Below are 19,811 nucleotides of genomic sequence, written 5' to 3'. Positions count from 1 at the left end.
TTAATATAAAAGAAACCGCTTGTGATGGGGTTATCCTACAACAGTGTTTCCCAACCTCTTAATCCATGCCTTTCTTCAATGTTATTTGGGAATTCCAAATAAATGAAATATCCGGACTAAAAGCAAATCAGGCGATTTTAACTGCACCTGGCTTTTCAGAGGGCATAATCTCCCCTCCCCCAAAGAGATTCTAGTACAAAGTCAAAACAAAACACCAAAAAATGTCAGTTACCAGTGATCCTGAATGCATAGGGGGGAATTCCAAGTGAAGCTATGATCCACATGGGTTAGCTGAACAGTAACAGGAATTAACAGGCAGTACGATGGAGAAGTCCCTGCCTGACAGAAAAGAATTTACAGTTGCTGGCAATTTAAAAAGTACATGTTTTGCCTGAAAGAAGACGCATACCTAGCTATCTCTTTTTACAGAGCCAGCAGAATGAACGAGTTAGTGCCTGGAGCACAGACCTCTTCTACCTCATTTTCATTTATTTTAGTCTCTCCCTTAAGAGCTGCTTAATAATCTTGGGGTGATTTTTATATACTCACTGAATTTTAAACATACAGTTTTAAATGGTCTATAAATCTTAATAGCGGAATTTTATAAAACGTTGCTAAAGGGCGCTTTCACTGAATACTGCCTCCAGAAAAAAAAAACGTTATTTTCTTTTCTAGGCCCCCTTTAGTAGGAGGATGAAAAGCAACACAGACTCAGCAGGAGAGCCCCAGGGGAACACATACCTCCCCTGGCTTCCAGGAGACATCGGATCGCTGCTTCCGCCTCCTGAGCGTTGGTGGTTTTGATCTGCTTAACATTGTAAGGTTTACTTATTCCAGTCCTAGCTTTGGGCTTGAGGACAAAAATCAGGAAGAAGTGCATGTTAGCACAGTAGGAAAACAGCCTCGCCTGGTGAGTTCCCCGCCTGCTGACCTGCTCTCCAGCCTGAGATGGACAGAGCGCCGCCAGACGGTGACCAAAACAGAGCTCCAATCTAACCTGCATCCCACAGGCCTCCCCCCACTCCCATCCCCCGGCACTCGCATACCAAGAGGAGGAAAGCAGTCATGTCTGGAGGGCCCTCATCTCCCAAACTGAGTGGTTACAGGATTTTGCAATGTGGACAATCCATCCTCTATCTTTATTTCAGTAACCAGGTAAAAGCCAGAAAGCATAATTAGAAGTCACTCCTTCCACAGTCCAGTGGAGTCATTAAAACACCTTCCAGATGTTTTCTCAAGTGTTTTCTCTACCTCTTCACTTGTCTACCTCTCATCCCAAACCTCTGGGTCACCTTTGAGGACCTGCCTTCATGACTATAAACCACTGAGGTCGAGTCCACTGCCTACTCCTGCCATGACCGTGACCAGCGGCTGGTTCAGCTCCCCGCACTCTCCTGGGACACGTTAGCATCCATCCAGCAGCCAGCTTCCCCTCCCTCCTCCCTCACCTCTAGTCCACTGACCTTCACCTACAGTCTTCTTTAGAGCCATCCTCTGGAACTGTCTCTCTCTAAAATCCTACGCCACTCTTATCACTACCAGTGTCCCTTACTGCATTATTTAGGTCCCATTAAGTCTCTTTCTAGCCTCCTCTCAAGACACCTGGTCTGAATTTCTCCTGTTTTCCCCTCCACCAACCACTGCTTGATACACCACGTCAAAGGCAAGCATTGGAAGGGAGAGAAGCTGGTGGGTCTGGAAACCGACAGTTTTCATCAAATGTGATTTTCTGATGGTCTGTACGACCATTTAAAAACCCTATGGAGGACCTGGTACTAAGTTATAGGGCTCGGGGATGAGTGGTGGACAGGCAGAGGGTTAAAAAGACGTAACTCTATATATGCACGGAAAAGAGGGGATCCTGCATGATGTCAGGGGCTGAGGATGGACCACGGGGCAAATCTCTTGGGGTGAGATGCTGGCCTGCTTCGCTCTGATCTGAACGCAGAACTTACTGCTTGCTGAGGTGCTCCTGGCAGGAGTTTTGCCGCCTGCAAAATCGAATACTGCCCGTGAGTGCCGGAGATGGACGCATCCGAAGCAGACTTTTTCACCTTTAAGCCAGCTGTAAAAACCAAGGAAGGCAGACTGTCAGTCTCAGTGAAGTCACAGCCGCTTGGACGCAAATTCCCAGCCAGCTGAGAGCCAGGCCACAGTTAGGGTCTGAGCACATCCAAGGCCTTTTGGGGTCCAGAGGCGCTACTGAGTTCCTCTTTTGATTCTCCAGTAACTTGTGTCTATTAGTGTAGATTCTCTGGAGAAGCGCTGTTTGAATGCAAATTTTAATCTAACATCCTGGGGGCGGGGTTAAATCTGATGTAAAATCTGATCAATCACTACTGTTACTAGAACCAAAATTTTTAAATGTCTTGTGGGCAAAATCTAAAAAAAACCCCAAAAACCCAAAGCTGGGCAGTAAACTATATTACCTAATACTTGTAGTCATTAACAAATCATGTTTTAGAACATTTCATGACACACGTTAGATGAAAGACAGATCACCAAACAAAATGATACCAATTTTGTAAAAATAAAAAATGTTTTTTACTTAAAAATTACGTGTAGATATAGCTAATTGGAAAAAGGATGGAAATCTTTTGGTTAACAATTATTTCTAGGAAGGTGACATTAAAAATTTTAATGTTTATATTTATTTTTTAATTGCCACAATAATGTATGACATAAATTTGTTTTTTTATTAATATTTTATTTTCTGAGTACCAGCTCAGAAAAGTAAAATATATGCTAAACAAGTCGTATGTTTCTGGCTTGCTATCAGTCATTACTGTGATGTAAGTCAAGACAACCCAATTGTGAAAGCACAGCCTTAGGAAAACCTTTGTCTGACTGTCACATTTTTTAGGGGGGAGGGTAAACAGAGGAAGTAAATAGAAAGTGATCAAAAGCATGTCACAACTTTATTTCAGACTATTAAGGAATGTTTCACGGACAGAGCGTTGCTTTTTGCGGACCAGGAAGAAGAGTGCTATCCTGAGACCCAGGCTGCGAAGAGCCGTCCTCAGCAAGCTGGGGCTTACAGACGGAGTGGCACCTGGTCAGAGGCGGGTGTGTGGTCACCCTGCCTGCTGGGGCACCTGGGCTACTGGAGTCCTGATCAGCAGGGGGTGGGGGGCAGCGGCCCAGGAGAGAAGATGCTGAAAGATGCTGTGCAGGGTGGGGGACGGAGGATTTTAAAACATCCCTAGCTTGTCTGTGGCCCCAGTTTTCCATCCTATTAGGTTTCAAACTGCAAGCAGCTTAAAGCGAAAGCACAGCTACCACAGGACGAAGGGCAGCTTTATAAAGGAATCGTCTGATTTGCCACGAGAAACACAGCTACCTCTGATAGCAAACTTGCGTGGGTTTAAGACAGACGGGAGCCCAGGGAGGGGAAAAAGCACTGTGGAAACTCAAAGGCTAGGTTCAGAGCCACGTGCTCAGCAGCAGGAGGTGCGCATCCTTCCCAGTGGGCACCGTGGTGAGCCGAAAGCAAGCGAGGTCTTACTTGGAGGGGGGGGTCTCTGCGGTGGGTGAGGCGGCCGAGGCCTATTGGGAACCGACAGAGACCTACTCGGAGAGCGGTGGCGGAAGTCCCCAACTGCTTCCAGCTCCTGCTTTAACTCCACCAGGTCAGCATCATCTGGAGGACATGGCGGGACGTGAGTCAGGTGAGTCAGGCTCAGACTCGGGCTGGCAGGGACCCGGCCGTGGCAGGAGCTCCTCCCACAGGACAGCTGTCGGGTCCCCCTTTCTGCTGGCACGGGGGGCAGGGGGAAGGGCACCCAATGCCTGCTTGGAACATTCAGTGAACTGTGCGTGGATGAGATATGTTATCCAGACACGCGAGACACTGACATATTTTAAAGTGTAGGCATGTTTCCTTCTGGAACAATCCATAATACTTCCACACAGAGTAGACAGCTGAAAACCAGAGCCCCTCATTTTTAACTCCTCACTCTAAAACAGGACAGCGGTTTCGGAGTCAAGAATATTTTCACTTCTCTGCAGCAGGGCAGCCTGCCATTCAGCGGCAAGGCCCAGTGTGGAGCACTCTGCTCATCCAAGCTCCAAATCCTACACCCCATGCCAGCTACTGCCCTAGCACTGCCATCCTGACTCACCCTGCAAAACCCTTCTAAGGCTAACAGGGGCACAGGGAGGTGACAGCTTCTGTTTTATTACATAGACATTTATTTTACATTTAAATTCAAGACAATCTTAAGCCTTTTCTCTCGCACTACAACACACCCCGATTCACTTCATTTTGGCTCGTTCACCCTGTGCCTCAAATCCAATAGCTCAGCCTCATGTATCTTTAGAGTTCCACTGGGAAGAGGCAAGATTTCTCCTAACTGGAGCCCCTGATCACCCATCACATTCAGGAGATGTTCTCTTGATGTCCACCAGGGGGCAGGGCTGCCCTCATGTCATAGCCCCATGCTACTCTGTTAATTCTTCATTCAGAGGCACGTGTGCTCACACCTGCCCTGCCCTCGAGGGGATGCTGGAGTGATGGCCACCCTGCAGAAAAGGACTGCTTCTTGTCTCAAGAGCACATCCCTTCAGCCACTTCCACTCCAGGGCAAGAATCCTCTGGGCGTGCAATGCACAGAACCACCTGGATGGGCTGACAAAGGCTGCTACTTCTGTATCGGGCAGCAGACCCCAAACCTGCACATACGTCCCAGTCACCTGGGAAGCATCATGAATTACCAGGTTTCCAGGGTCCCAGCCCACACCTGCCAAGTCCACATCTCTGTGACGGGGCTCAGGGACCTGTAAGTTTAAAAGCTCCTGATGTTCAATGCAGCCAGGCTACTGACCGGCTTTGGGACCAAATACAGTCAAGGGGTTGGGGTACTTCGCACCTCTCCCAGCGAAGTACCTTCCCTGCGAAACATATTATTTTCACTCCTGTTCTTGGTTCTCGGCTCCAGCTCAAAGGGTCCTGACACGTGGCTGAACCCCTGTACCTGCCAGTAATAGCTCTCTTCCAGTGGGAAGACACTGATCAACAGCAGGAAGGCACTCGTGGCTGTGGATGAAACTGAGCCAAAGGAGTCTGATGGGGAGCATGAACTACGTTACTTTACAGCCCATGGAACACTAGTGGGTTTTAAAACTTACTCAGAAGAGTCATTATACCATATAATCGAGGGGCCTGCAGTTCAATCCTATGACTTTCAGTCCCTCTTAAGTCTAAAATGATATAATGATGCTGATGTTATCATATTACTATATAATAATATAATGTTATATGAATGTAACAAGACACCAGCAACTCAAGACATAGATATTGAATATGTCTCTTATGAGATTGAATCAGAAAAGTTTTGGAGAAGGGGGCAAAAATCACAAATGTAAAACTAGTTCAGAGCTATGACCATTTAAATATACACAGGAAACAAATTATCATGCATCTGGTGTGTTATAGGGGTACCAGTTGTTGGAAAAAAATTAAATCACTAGAGGAAATCAGTGTGGTGGTGGCTGGGCCCAGTTTCCACCACGTGCTATGATTTGTTTCACCCGTCTTCGTGGGACGTGCACATATGATGGTGGCACCATGACCCGGCTGCTGAGACAAAGAGTGAGCGTGACGCCAGAGGCTGTTTAGAAAAGGAAGGTCCTGGTTACCTTTGTAGGTTGGACGCTGCTGCTTTTTGGTGAGTGCAGGTAACCTGCTGGGAGGGGCCGCTGCAGTGGAGCTGGGGGCATCGGAGAGCTCATCTCCCCCCAGTTCACCGTCTGAGACCATAGGCTGGCTTATTAGCTCATCCACCAAATAGTCCTCATCATCTTCAACAATATCCCCTTGGAGAAGGAAACGTCACAGCAATCAGGGTAAAAGGAACTAGTCTTACATCAGTGGATCTGTTTCAACACTGAAGCCTATGGCTCGTGTCAGAACACCTGGGGCACAGCTGCCAGCAGCCCAGGGCACCCACATGGCAGCAGGGCTGGGACCCCAATTCCATTCAGGCCTGAGACCCAGCACCAAGCCCACAACCCTGACATCCTCAAAAGCACTGTTTTCAATGTCATTTTAGATGCCTCCAGTCTGACCCCTGCAGGCATCACGCCTACACGTGAGTACCGCCCAGCCTCTTGCATGGAGCAAGGCTTGCGCTCCAAGCAGCCTCTGGAACCTGCCTGAGGGAGCGCCTCGGAAGGGAACTTGAAGCACTCATGCTGGTTGCTGGGAGGACTTCCTGGCCACCCGCCCACCTCGCCGTCCTGACCGAAGCCCTCGCAGGGCAGCTCACCTTCGGACTCATAGTCCAAACTCGTGAAGTCAAAGTTTTCCTCCAGCAGACAGGAGTTGGCGGTGGGGGACATGGAGACCATGCTGTCTCGCTTTCGAATGATCTCCTCCTGCAAACCTTTCAGCCAGTCCTTGGTCTTCGGTCTGATCTTCACAACTCTGCCTTTCACCTGGGGAGACAGAGCAGCCGCCAGAGCATGAACACAGACGTCAGACGGCTTTGACCCAGAGTGCGTCTCGCTCAAACACACACACTGGGAGCAGGGCCAGCCTTTGCGTTTTGCTAGAAGAAACAGAGGGTCTGGACCCTAGGCAGGCCCGGCACAGCTCACGTTTGGTCTAAATAAACGCTCAACTATCATCGCCAGCTTTTCTTTCTGTGTAGATTTAAAACCAGGGTAGTATATCAAAATGGAAACTACCCAGGAGCTGCATGTTCCAAACCACAAACTAAAGAGAAAGATCGCTGCATCCCACATGGAGGTGTGAGCGCAGACAGACCCAGTCACGCAAGGGGAAATGCGCTCCAATGCTTGCTCTTTCTCCCCAGTTCTGCAGGAGAATCTCCAGGGCTGGCCAGTACAAACCTCAACAAAGATACCAGAATTAGATGTGGGATAAAGAGGCCTGTCTCCTGCCCTGCTCCTGAAGACCTGGCCATGGGAAAGCACAAGAGACCCCTGGGGACAGGCAGCCCTGCTGCACGGGTGACCGAGCACGACTCACCTTCATTCCGTCCACATCCAGGACGCTGAGAGCCGAGTGACTGTCTGCAAAGGTCACCAGCATCTGCCCTTGGTTGATCCTGGAATAAACGAGATTCATCTGGTCAACCCCAGGAGCGCTCTCCGGCGTGCACGCCGGGACCCTACCGGCCGCAGCACTCACCTGACCAGAACAATCGTCCCGTAATTCCCCAAGGTCTGCATGAGCTCTGTGCGCACGTCCTCGGGAAACTCGTTTCTCTCTTCTAAGGTTGGCGACTGAAGGTTGACTACGACAGTGGCATCCAGGGGGCCCTGGAAAGAGGACACTTCCTGGAACACCCTGTCCCGAGCACCCACGTCAACTTCTTGCACTTCCACCTCCACGATCGCCAGCACGGGTCTGCGTGAGACATGGAGGGAAGATGGGTGAGTTAACCTGGGACAGGACCGCCCCTAGCCCCGCCTCAGCCCCAACTCTGCTGTAAACAGCCAGCATCAGCAACACAGCCTTGGTGTGCGGCCCCCCACGGACCCCGCCGCCTGGCTGTCCCATCCTGGGGTTTCAATCTGTCTATCCCCAGCCTTCGTGTTATCTTGGCTTTTCTGTTTAAGAATGGTTTGAGGGAAAACAGTGCCAGCCATCAGCAGATTCTTTACATGGTAATCGCCAGCACTGCTGAGGGCGTGGAGAGGTGGGCATTCTCCCGGTGCCTGGGGCTCAAGCTTTTCTGGGGTGGGGGGCCTGTCTGGCAATTTGTGTTAAGAAGCACAATGCCCATCTCTTTTGACCAGCTAATCTCAATCTAGAACTTTGTTCTATGGAAATGACCAGAGAGTCAGACAAAGACTTGTACACAGGGTTGATCATTACAGCACTGTTGATGGGAGGGAGAAAAGGGAAACAGTCTAACTGTTCCATGAAAGGGAAAGAGTTAAGTTATGATACAGCCACGTGAGAACGTGCTACGCACTCATCAAGGATAACGTTGCAGAAATCCATCTGACAGACGCAGAAAAACAGATCAGCAGGAGATAATGCAAAACACAAACCTGGTTTGTAATTTTTGTAAGGATGGGTTTACTCTACAAAAACATTTAGAAAATTCTTTATTATAGAGATTATGTAACCTTACTGAAGACATTTATAATATTAAGTGGAAGCAACGCATAAGACAAAATAATATATAACATGGTTGCAACCTTTAAAACTAGGGAATACTGAAAAAATTAAGCCAGATCTCTGACAGCCATGTGACTATATCTCAAAAATACTAAGTCACCAAAAAGCAAGTTGCACAATGACATCATTTATATGAGCACGTAAGTGACACAGAATCCTACAGGTTGTGTCCTGGCAATTTTCACAAGTGATGTCATTTATGATACGGAGCGATGAAAAAATGCTAATGCTGATTAATTCCTGGTGGCAAGTGCGATTTGTCACACTATTCTTCCCTCTTTACTGTATTTCACACACACACATTCTGATGGGGGCGGAGGTCCGCTCTCTGCAGAGAGCAGCAGACACTGCCTTTCTCAGCCGAGGATGTGCCCAAAGCAGCCAGGACCGTACCTGTGGTCAGATGCTTGTAGCTCTGCTCGGCCGTAATACTTGAGGGCACCAGGAGACCAGGTGTGTCTGAGTCTGGTGTCAGCCTCCAGATTGTTGTCTAGAAGATTGAGTTCTCCAGCTGCTCACAGGGATTCCAATCAACAGACGCACGTACAACACAAAATTGCGTTAACATATGTGAACGCCGATTACGGGACAGCTGCACCAGCAATCCACGTCGCTGACCACCTCCTGTCTCAGACTCCTTCGCTCTAACCCCTCGGGCTTGAAACCATGTCAAGGTGCCTTTGGGGCCTGGGGTAGAAAAACTCCTCCCACATAGATTATCCGAAACAGTAAGACCAGTGCTGCCTGCATCCTCCCCAGCAGGAAAGCTGGGTGGGAACACAGAAGTCCCTGCTGCAGGGATTCTGCCCCAGGCCCCCAGAAAACAGGAGATTTGCAGCCGTTGGTACAGCAGGAGATGCGGCAACTAAGAACTTGAAGGCATCCAGCCTTAGCGCTCTACGGCCATGCAGATGTCCACAAACTGATGTGAACACAAATGCATCAAGCTACAAGTGGGATTTCCAGGCTTTGAAATCTCAGCATCCACTTCACCAGAAAAGTTCAGCTGTTTATGTATTAGTTTAGAGGTGTTCTAATTTTTAAACAAACTGCATCTCCTAGCTGGGCATCAATAATCCTTCAAAATATGATCGACAACTAATTTATAACTCTTTCCTGTGTCCTGCCCGTGTTTGACTGGAATTGGGGCTTTAAGCAGATAAGAGTTTGGCTGAGCAAAATGGGCTGAAAAAATGCATGAGTCTGAGAGGTAGAGATGCTGGAGAGGAAGAGCCGTGGCCTCTGTCCTCGTCCCCGCCGGGAACAAGAGAGGGCGGGTGGTGTGTCCGGGGGGGGGCAGTGAGGCAGGGGAGGGGGAGCCAGAAGCTGGTCCATCTGCAGATCACAGTCTGTAGAAACAGCCCTGAGGGGAGCCTCCCCAAAAAACACACCTCTCAGTTCTTAGGGCCAACATCTAGGCTAACTTCTGCGTAGTTCTGGGTTATCAAGAGAAATTTATCTCTGGACTAAATAAGAGTGACTTTCCCTCTGAGGTACTGATCATTCGCCCTCCACCAGCTCTGACAGCACGCATGTCACACGCACCTGTTCTGTCAAAAGGGTGCCTCTTCCTCCACCACAGGACTCTGTCGGTCCAGGCAGGCGTGCGGCATTTGTCACTCGTGTCGTAGGCGGCAGAGCCCACATCATACTTGTAGGTGGGTCCAAAGTCAATGATGCCTTCGTGAAAGTCTTTAAAAATCTATGGGGAAAAGAAGTCACAAGACCACGTCAGTTCTCCTAGATTCTGTACGTTACATGCAAATACAAGGCACATTTCAGAGTGTTTTATTCCTAGGGTAACAGAATCTACACCATATTTACAAATATGTAGAAAGCTGGGCATTTTTTAATTAGCGAAAAGTGATGGTTATCTATTTGCTCCGCTGACTTACATACTACCACTGGGTCTTCCACCTGCCTCAGCACCTGATCGGTCACACGTCTGCGCATCAGCACCCGGTGACAGTGACAGGCATGAGGCAGATGCACACCCGGCCCAGACCCAGCGAGCCCTTGATCTGTATTTGCTAACTAAACCAACTGGGTAAAAAGACGCCCAGAACCAAAGTCCAGCTCTCCTCCACCTTCGGTTAGCCCCGGGTCCAGCCTTGGCCTCATGGGAAGGCCCGGGAACAGATGTCCACTCAGTGCTTGGGCAAAGGGTGTGGAGCTTGTTGACAGGAAGAGGACAGAAAACCCATAGCAGGAAGGCCTGCTGTGGGCACGCTCCCCTCAGGACTCCCTGCCCTCAGTGGTCCAGGTCAGAGTCGGGGCAACAGAAAACCTGTAAGAACATCCAAATCTTGCTGCAGGAGGGACCTTAACTTCCCCTCCCTCACCATCTAACCTGCTGCATTTTCAAAAGGGAAATGGAATTTTGCTGTGCTTCCCTCCCCTCGACCCATCCTGCTAGGAAGCGAATAGGCTTCCAACAGTAACAGCTGGAGGAGAAGGTAAGTTTCGAGTCATATGGAGGCTGGCTGGTGTGACCTGAAGAACCGAGGACAGACCCTGTAACTGAATCTTTTCTATCACGTCGTGGTCTAAGGAGGCACTAAAAACCTGCGCTGGGTTATACAGGGGGAGTATGAGCGCTGTAGTTTGACAGTCTTGGGCTGTATCACAGCTCAAGGTCACACTGACTGTGTGACCTTGGACAAGGTATTTGACCTTGGCCTCGGTTTTCTAATCTATAAAATGGGCATAATACCTCATCTGTGGGCTGGTCTTGAGGATTATATGTACAAATCGGTGTGTTTTGAGCAGTCCAGCGTGTCACTTGCTGGTTGACCGTGTCTGACACACAGCCGTGCCTACGAGCGTCACCCTGAGTATGAGGCGGGGGGGACTATGCACATCATGTCCTCACCCAGCCGTGCGCTCAGATGCTGACGTGGGGCCTTCTGAAAGCAGCTCTGACTCAAACTGATGCAGCTACTAACTCACTGGGAGACCCTGGACCAGGGGCTCAGCTTGTCTGTAGGATGAAGGGACAGCTGACCCCCCTCCAACCACAGGGCACTGGCAGAGAGCCTCCCAAGCTCTGAGCTCCTGTGGTGGCTGACGTGTGTCCCCTGTCCTTTTGAGTAATGGCCCCTCTGGCCCTGAGAAGACACACAGCCCCTGACTGTGGCCAGTGAGAGGAGGGACGGGAAGCGTGTGGACCGATGCTCACATTCCTCTAACTTCCTATGCCGCACATGTTTTCCACCATATCGGAATCAGATGCTGAATTTGCGAACACCAGCATGTATATTAGGAGATGCTATTCCACGCTGGAGCGGCTGTTAAAAACTATTTTAAAAGCACTGCTTACTTTTCCACTCGATTTCTGCAGCTGTAGCTGATCAAATTCCAGAAGCTTCTTCCAGTCTTGGCGTTTCACAAAATAGAAGACTTCTTCGTAAGTGAGATCAATGCGGTAGTTGAAATCGCCACACCAAAACACATAATCGTGAGAAAAAACGTTTCTTCCCTAAGTTGTTAAAAAAAAAAAAGATGATTTGGCCCAACTTGTGAGGAAGGTGGGTGAGGGGAGAAAAAAGAACTGACTGCACAGACAATAAGCAGACGTGTTTTTCTTCAAATGTTACTTAAAAAGAAAAGTCTGCTAGAGCATCTAATTTTCCACTAATCCCATAACCCACTGAAGAACTTTCACATGGCTTTCTTTTAAAATTGTAGTATTTTTGAGTGGTTTGGAGAAAGCTCCAAGTCTAAGGGGAGGATGACCACCAATATCTACCCTGCCGATCGGACCCGGACCATCGGGTCTCCTGCTTTGTTGTATCTGTATCCTAAAAAGAACTGCCCAAGCCTTCGGTGTTAGGAGGATGAGGCTTAAGAAAATAAGTATAAATGCTCAGGACAGGCAACTTCATAGAACATGGTGGATTTTATACATTTTCACCCTGTGATCCTCCATCTCACCCCCTACCCCCCATCTTGCCCAGTCACTCTGTGCCCATGGTCCAGCCCCGGAGAGCCCTGACATCTTCCCCTCTCTTCCCTCCAGAATCACAAAAACAGGAGCAGCACAGGGTCAACGGTCTAAACGCTGGGCTCTGTTCCGGGGCACATGTCCTCACGGCAGCCCTGGGAAACACACACTATTGGCTCTCTTAGATTAAAAAAAAGTTCAGAAAATGTGCTGAAGGTTACACTGCTAGTGCATGATAAAGAACTCAGATCTGCTAAGTTACAAAAATCTGTTTCTGTTCTACTACACTAAGTGGTATTTCCACTCCCCCAACCCACACCAGTACTCCGGACAAAACTGGCATCATCACAGTCCAATGAAAGCGCACTGCCCAACAGAACACTCTGCAGTGATGAAAATGCTCTCCATCTGCGCAATCCAGGATGGATCGCCAGCCACAGGGAGCCATCAAACACTTGAAATGTGGCTGGTGTGACAACGGGATTTTTAGTTTTATTTAATTTTACATATTTTACATTGAAATAGCTACTTGTAGCTAGTGGCCACTCTATTAGATAGCACAGGTAAAGCATATTACCTTACAGGTGCCCTCAATATTTGTTGTTGAAAAAAACTGTATTTTAAACCCTTTAATTATTTTGAATGTGTCCCAGGGTTACTATTTTAAAACACCACTTTTTCCATCCAATCCTTTTTTTATTGAATTATAGTTGATTTTGCAATATTGTGTTAGTTTCTGGTGTGCAGCTTAGTGATTCAGTTATTTATATAAATACATATATATGTACACACATATATATAAAGTTCTTCATATCCTTTATCATTGCAGGTTATTATAAGATATTGAATATAGTTCCCTGAGCTAAATAGTAGGACCTTGTTGTTTATCTATTTTAGATATAGTAGTTATAGTATCTGCAAACCCCAAACTCCTCATTTATCCCTCTCCTCCCATTTCCTCCCTAGGAACCAGAAGTTTATTTCCTATGACTGTGAGTCTGTTTCTGTTTTGTAAATAAATTCATTTCTGCCATTTTTTAAGATTCCACATGTAAGTGATATAATATGGAATTTTTTTTGGTCTGACTTAGTATGATAATCTCTAGGTCCATCCATGTTGCTGAAATGGCATTATTTCATTCTTTTTTATGGCTGAGTAGTATTCCACTGTGTGTGTGTGTGTGTGTGTGTGTGTGTGTGTGTGTGTGTGTGTGTAGCAACTTCTTTATCCAATCATCTGCTGATGGACATTTAGGTTGCTTCCATATCTTGGCTTCTGTAAATAGTGCTGCTATGAACACTGGGGTGCATGAATCTTTTTGAATTAAAGTTTCCTCCAGATATATGCTCAGGAGTGGGATGGCTGGATCATATGATAAGTCTATTTTTAGTAAAACAGCACTTTTTAAGTCAGAAGGGTTGAAGTTTTCTTTTTAACTACGTAGACAATCCAAAGAAAATATCAGCCCTACATAATCTGGAAAAATTACAATTGCAAATTCCAAACCCATTTCTTTCTTTTCTAATCCAGGAAGTTAAAAACTACAACAAGGATTACAGCACTTCTTAATGAAAACTAAGGAAGTTTTGCCTGGAGCGCAGCTTGGTGAACAGGATGTGAGTTTTAACAGATCTGACCTCACACGTAAGAGTTCCATGAGCCACCCAACCGTATCTCAGTGGCAGAATATGTGTCAGAAACAGCTGAAGTCTGCCCTCACTGCTGGGAAACAGGTGTCTGCCCCAGGCTGAAGGTGTGCAGGCCATCATCTTTGCACAGGAAGGAAAACATTCAAATCTGAATTTGGAAAGATCCCAAGGCTTCAGAATGAAAACCCCTGGACCATCACTAGAGGGCGGCATGATGCACGTTATCGGCAACGGTGAGACCAGACCTGGATCCAGGGCTCCTGGGTCAAGAATTCACTGGTTTCAAAAAGGGGCATTCTTTTCTGAGCCCCAACAGAATGTATGTGGGAATCACAAGAAAACCAAGTCTTATGCTGTTTGGATTCAAATGTTCTTCACCGACTTGGACAAAGTACAAACACACTGGTTTTCTTTCCCTGACCATAAAGTTGAGTTAGAGTGAGAAAATGCAGGGCATGTGAGGACATTAGGAAACGTACAGAGATACCGGGGGACAGACACTCTGGGGCTGGACCCCCTGCTCCCCTCTACTGCAGAAGCCCTGGTCATTTCCCCTCCCCAGGGCCGAGCCCTTAGGGGCAGGGACCCTCCTAGGTCGTGTCCCCCACTGCCTGCCCATATTAGCAACTCAGAAAACCACGTGTGGGACTGACCTGAGTGGGGGGCTGGCGCGCGCCCCATTTCCCGGCCCCCGCCCACTACTGCTGGTGCCGTCCCCGGATGCCACGCTGCTCACCGTCGGGAAGCTCAGCTTCTGGGTGATCTCCCTGTAGTCCTCGTTCCTCTCCTTCACTTGGGACTGCCCGGCAGTCAGGTGGCTGCAGATGAAGCAGAAGCTGGTGCTGTGGAACTGGAAGCGGATGGCCACGGCGCCCTTGTTCCCGGCCTTTCCGCCCATGCCCGTCTTCACCGTGTCAATCGCCACATCCCTGGAACATAGAACGTGTGCACGTAGAGGGACTTCTTCGTGGCTCCAAAGGAAAAGCACAAATTGTTTTGCTACTGAAAAATGCCGAGCAGCAGCACGAGGCTTGCAGCTTCGAGAATTTCAAAACCATCAGCTCCAAGCCTGTTTCGTCACATCTCCAGCGGCCAGACCACATGGTGATGGCGTGACTGCCATCAACTCAGATGTCACTTCTGACCTTCCTCTTATTGTTGTCAATGGCCCCGTACGTGTCAATGGCACCCTCTCCACGGCCCCAGCTCCAGGGTGCTCATAGAAGCACCTCACAAAGCCGCGTGGAGCTGAGTCACTGCCATCCCACCCACTTCCGCTCTCACTGCAGCAGGAGCAGCCCGGGCTTCACCGCCCCCAGCCCCACCCCACCCCACCCCAGGCGGCTTTCCTGCAGAGCACAGGATGTGCCATCAGGTAATCAACACGTTTTAGGAAAAAGGAACTATCCAGCTATCTGTGCTGGGCTGGGGGGGGGTTGCATGGAGACGCCAGCTGTTCACATTAAAATGCCAACTTTTAATGCACACAAGTGAGTGTGGGGGAAGGTACAGCTTAGTGGTAGAGCATACGTTTAGCAAGCACGAGGTCCTGGTTCAATCCCCAGTACCTCTGTTAAATAAATAAACAAATAAATAAATCTAATACCTCCCCTCCACCAAAAAAAAAAACCCAAAAAACAAAGGAGCATGGAGGTCCGCGGAAGCACAGACTGAAGCCTCCACCTGCTCCCTGGGACTGTCACCCAGCAGACAAGGTGTGGGGATGACCTGCCAACAGGTGTGTGAGCTCAGCAAGCCTGAGGCTGAAGGAGCGCGAGGCCCAGGACACAGGTGTCAGGACCTGAGGCGACACCTGGGAAATGCAGAGCCCCTCCCGGGGCGTCATTCCTTCCTCGCAGCCTATCTCTGACTCCCACCCTAACCTCACCTTTACTCTCACCGTGACTGACCTTTACCCACTCACTTTGGACCCTGCCAGACTTCCCCAAGTGGGGGACAAGAACTTTAGCATTTCCCGAACGTCACGGAAGAGGATTGTGAACACAGCACAGCCTTGCTCTCCAAGTGCTGCCACGGGCACGCCCGCGGTCCTCTGACTCCCCAGAGGTGCTCAACCAGGTGCGACTCCAGGGCTTAAGGGGCCAGCTGAACGCCTGGTGTTGGCAAAGAGAGAGACCGGAGGACACTGTAACAACGTGAGGCTAGGGAGTAAAGTGAGGCTCTGAGATGCTGAGGGAGAAGGGGATTCCCTCACAGACGTTTCAACGCCACGCGCACACACCCTTTCCTAAAAGACATCCTTCTCCTAAGGTTTCCCTTTCTGACATTCACAAAGCTGTCACTCGGGCACTCAGCAATGGGATGACAGTGGTAGAAGTGTCTGCCCACACATCTTACTTAGAATTCTTTTAAAAAGAGACAATAGAATTGGCATTTCCCGATGAGTTACCCGGCTCTCGGTCAGAGGTTTCCCGTCTAACACTTCAGCAGGGAATCCCTTTCCTTGTGCAAAACTAAGCCTGGGTGACAATGACCATGAAACCCCCTCCTAACAGGGTCCAGCTTCCTGAGGTTGAAGGTTTCCATTGTGGCTTTTTAAATGCTAAACAATATTCTATTCAGCCTGGATTTTCCTGGGGGGTTTATTACATTTACCTAGAATAATGGCAGGTCCTGATTCCTGCTGCGGGAAGGAGGGGAAAAGGAAGTCAGAATAAAACAGTCCCATGTACCCCTAGATGTTTGTCAACAAAATTTTCTTACCTGATGAACGGGACATGGTATGGGCGTACAAAGATATAAAGGCAGACGCCCACCAGCTGTGCCGAAGTCAAGAGAATGTACCTATGAGAGCGTGAGATGGCTTTCTGAAGCTGCTCACCCCACATCTTCCTGTTGGTGGTACTGGACAAGAGAAAAGCAGAAAGCTGTTTGCCATCAGCTGGAAGCAGGCTCTCCCCCCGACAAACTCCTCCAGCCTTTAGTTCTTTCTTTTTACCAAACTGACCGACATCCTACCGCCTGGACTCCTGCACCAGCGTCACACCTTAACCCCTGCGGGGGACCATCCGCGTATTTCTGGCTGTGTTATACAAATCACAACACGGGCGCCACCTCAACCCCTGCCACCTGAAACCCAGCCCAGGGCCTTGCTCATCAGACCTCCATAGAAGCGGGTTTTGCTACTCGTTCAGAAAATTCCTTGCAACGAACTAGGAAAGAGTCCAGTTGACCTCATACCAGATGTTAATTCAGTGGTTTTCTTCCTTTGTACCTGGTTTATCACTTACACTCACGCTCTCTTACTTTCCCCAGGAAACGTGAATCGGTCCCCGCCCTCCGGGCTCACGCATGCTGACTCACAGCACAAATCAGCCTGCACACGTGGCCGAGGCAGCAGCACCTCATGGAATACCGAGCCTAGCCCTCCCTTCCTTCCGTTTCCTTCATCAGCAGAGAAAGAGGAACAGGGAGGAGCAGCCTGTGAGGACGGGGCCAGGGCACACTCAGAAGTACCAACGTGCCGAGGGCCGTGGGTTAGCCGATGCCCCAGGCCCGGCCGTCTACCTGGCATTGACGATATTGCCTGCACTCAGCTCCACCATCTCTTCAAACCCCACGGCAAATATGTCAGCTGGGCTGCTTTCATCTGCGGAACAAGCAGAAGACGAAGGAAATCAGACCCGTGAGGCCTGGGTTGGCCAGGTCATGGGCCCGCCATCCCACCGCCCGGGTGACCTCTCCAGACCACGCGGCGAGCCGACCCCCTTCCTGCTCCCACCGTGCACATGGCCTTTCCCTGTCTGCATCCTGGGTTCACCACTAACCGCTCCAGACCTCTGCTGCTCCCTCTGCAAAAAGGACAGTAAGGGCCACCTTGCAGGGTGGTAGAGAAGAGTAAGTTCTCAGATGACACATGTAAAGGGCTTGGACTGATGAACCCCACCCCACCACCAGCCAGACCCTAAGGTCCCCAGGAGCAGCCGGGGCTCACACTTCTATGTGCCCCTCAGGACTTTTCATGGTGTTGGGCCTGCCTCGCTGGATTAATGACTGACTGTGGTCCTGTCCCAGGGCACTGTTGTCCTGGTGGTCAGAGAAGGGGACATCCAGCCCTGCTTGGGACCCACTCTGATGAAATCTGCCCCAGAAATGCCTGGTTTACAGGAAGCACAGTGAGCAGAGGTGTCCCTCATCCATTCTCCCTGTTCCTTTTTTTTTTTTTAATGGAAGTACTGGGCTTTGAACCCCGGACCTTGGGCGTGCTAAACACATGCTCTACCACTGAACTTTACCCTCCCCCTGCTTGTTCCCTTTAACAGGGAAGCTTAGGTTCATGGAAACCCTGCACCAACTGCCCTCCAGTTGTGTCCTTCTGACACTCAGCTGCCTGAGCCATCCCAGTGACCCCGAACCACATACACACTCTCCCCCACCCCAACCCCCTACCCTCAGCCCCTGCAGCCGGTGCTCGGACAGCTGGAGATGGGGCTCTGGGCACCCCCCAGCACAGCTGTTGAGGACATAAGCACAGCCAGCCCGCCCTCCACCACTGCACACCAACAGGCAGAGAACTGGACCCCGAGTCTTTCCAGAATCCACGTGAGCAGGAAAAAGAAAAGCCCTAGATACACACTGACTGGAGGAAATGTGTTCGAATCCTGAGTTCTGAGGCCATTAAACATTACCTCGCATGATACAAATCAAAAAGTGAGTTGTCAGACTTGAATTATTCTTAAAAGGTACACAAATGCTCTCACGACTTCTACAGCAGTTGTGTTGACATGGTCGGTTTAGGAAAAGGCAGGGACAGATGTCCTGGGTCAGTGCCTGGCTCTGCCCAGCACCTTCCTCCTTATAACAAGAAGGTTCTAATCAACAAAACCCAGAAGTGCAAAATCTCTACATGTGAAGAGAAAAGGGATTCACTGCTTTAATAACCCTTCCAAACGTCTGGGAAAGAGAAGGCATCGGCGTGTGCTGGAAAGTTAGACCACAGCGCTTTCTACATGTTTCAAAGAGTGAGACCGCCAAGTACCAAACTTCACAAGTCCGCCTGGGGGAGAGGTCGGACAGGTGGCTGGGTGTGTGCCTCACTGTCACCGCAGCGGCCACGCTCACCCTGGCAATCGGTGACTCCGGAAAGTGTGGGCGCGTCCAGCAGCCAGTCGGCCAGCTCTGCCGTCCCCAGCAGGTTGCTCCTGAACTGCTTCCCTCCGTTCACGTTCCAGGTGCCCACGGCAACGCGCACTGGCTTGAAGTGCGTGAACTCCTCCTGGCGCTCCGACATGGCTCTCAGGACTCTGGGAGTCACTGTCAGGAGGCATTAGAAAGGGCATGTTTGTATCCCCAAACCCCACGCACGCCCAGAAACATGGCCAGGCTCCGTGTCACAGAGGGATACAGGACCCCATCAGTATGGACCAACGCACGCTCCTGACGAAGGTGCTAAGCGGCTGAAAACCACCATGACCAGAATACTTCCCTGTGGCACTTCCATTACGTCATGAAAACACAGAACCAGAGGCTCCCCCTCCACACCCTTATCCCAGCCAGACCCACGGAGGCAACAGATCCCAGGGAATCCCATCCTTGGGGATTGCTCCACAATCCCGTGGTAATTCAAGCAAGTGGACACCACAACTTTCCCTGGTAAAATAGACACACGTGTAACTTTAAGTGCCTGATACCCATCTTCGCATTCCCCACTTTTCATCATGCATTCTGTTGCGTGAAATATTCCGTTTTGTTTGTTTTACTTCAGACTCAAGCCTTTAAAAAAGCATTACTCTGAACCATGTCCATCCTCTAGAGAGCCAAAATATATTGCACTTTTTAAACAAATGGCTTAGCCCAAATTTCTGTCGTGTTTACTTGGCTATTTAATAATAAGAAACTCAGAGTTTCTTTCCACTTTTCCTGAGCAGGCCTGGTTTCCAGGGTCAACACAAACATCGCCTTGGCTATTGGGAGCCAAATAAAAGTTCCCCTAACGACGGAAGGATGAAAGTAGAAGGAGTGTGGAACCATTTTAAGCATGGCAAACTAATTTTTCAAAAGCACCAACAATTTCTAAGACAAGACTCATACATTTTTAAAGGAAAA

General features: G+C 49.3%; 1 protein-coding gene across 4 annotated transcripts in view; it reads right to left on the bottom strand.

Moving 5' to 3' along the window:
• The window catches only part of SYNJ2 (synaptojanin 2), an 87,532-nt gene that overhangs the window by 3,438 nt on the left and 64,283 nt on the right, over positions 1-19,811 (bottom strand). For 2 of the 4 annotated variants that reach the window (XM_031679843.2, XM_072966114.1), the window contains exons 12-25: positions 18,828-19,019; positions 17,274-17,355; positions 16,470-16,610; positions 14,482-14,674; positions 11,472-11,630; positions 9,698-9,854; positions 8,546-8,663; positions 7,154-7,372; positions 6,992-7,070; positions 6,267-6,435; positions 5,638-5,814; positions 3,506-3,640; positions 1,956-2,065; positions 742-850 (exon numbers count right to left, since the gene is read on the bottom strand). In XM_031679843.2, coding sequence (XP_031535703.2) covers positions 742-850; positions 1,956-2,065; positions 3,506-3,640; positions 5,638-5,814; positions 6,267-6,435; positions 6,992-7,070; positions 7,154-7,372; positions 8,546-8,663; positions 9,698-9,854; positions 11,472-11,630; positions 14,482-14,674; positions 16,470-16,610; positions 17,274-17,355; positions 18,828-19,019 — 2,040 coding nt within the window. Of the gene's footprint in view, positions 1-232; positions 340-741; positions 851-1,955; positions 2,066-3,505; positions 3,641-5,637; positions 5,815-6,266; positions 6,436-6,991; positions 7,071-7,153; positions 7,373-8,545; positions 8,664-9,697; positions 9,855-11,471; positions 11,631-14,481; positions 14,675-16,469; positions 16,611-17,273; positions 17,356-18,827; positions 19,020-19,811 lie in introns of all 4 variants that reach the window. The other 2 variants (XM_072966116.1, XM_072966115.1) reach the window with 2 other exon arrangements.

This window comes from Vicugna pacos, chromosome 8, assembly GCF_048564905.1.
Source record: "Vicugna pacos chromosome 8, VicPac4, whole genome shotgun sequence".
Classification (NCBI taxonomy): domain Eukaryota; kingdom Metazoa; phylum Chordata; class Mammalia; order Artiodactyla; family Camelidae; genus Vicugna; species Vicugna pacos.
Note: the sequence above shows the minus strand (reverse complement) of the source record. Positions and strands in the feature narration are given on the sequence as shown.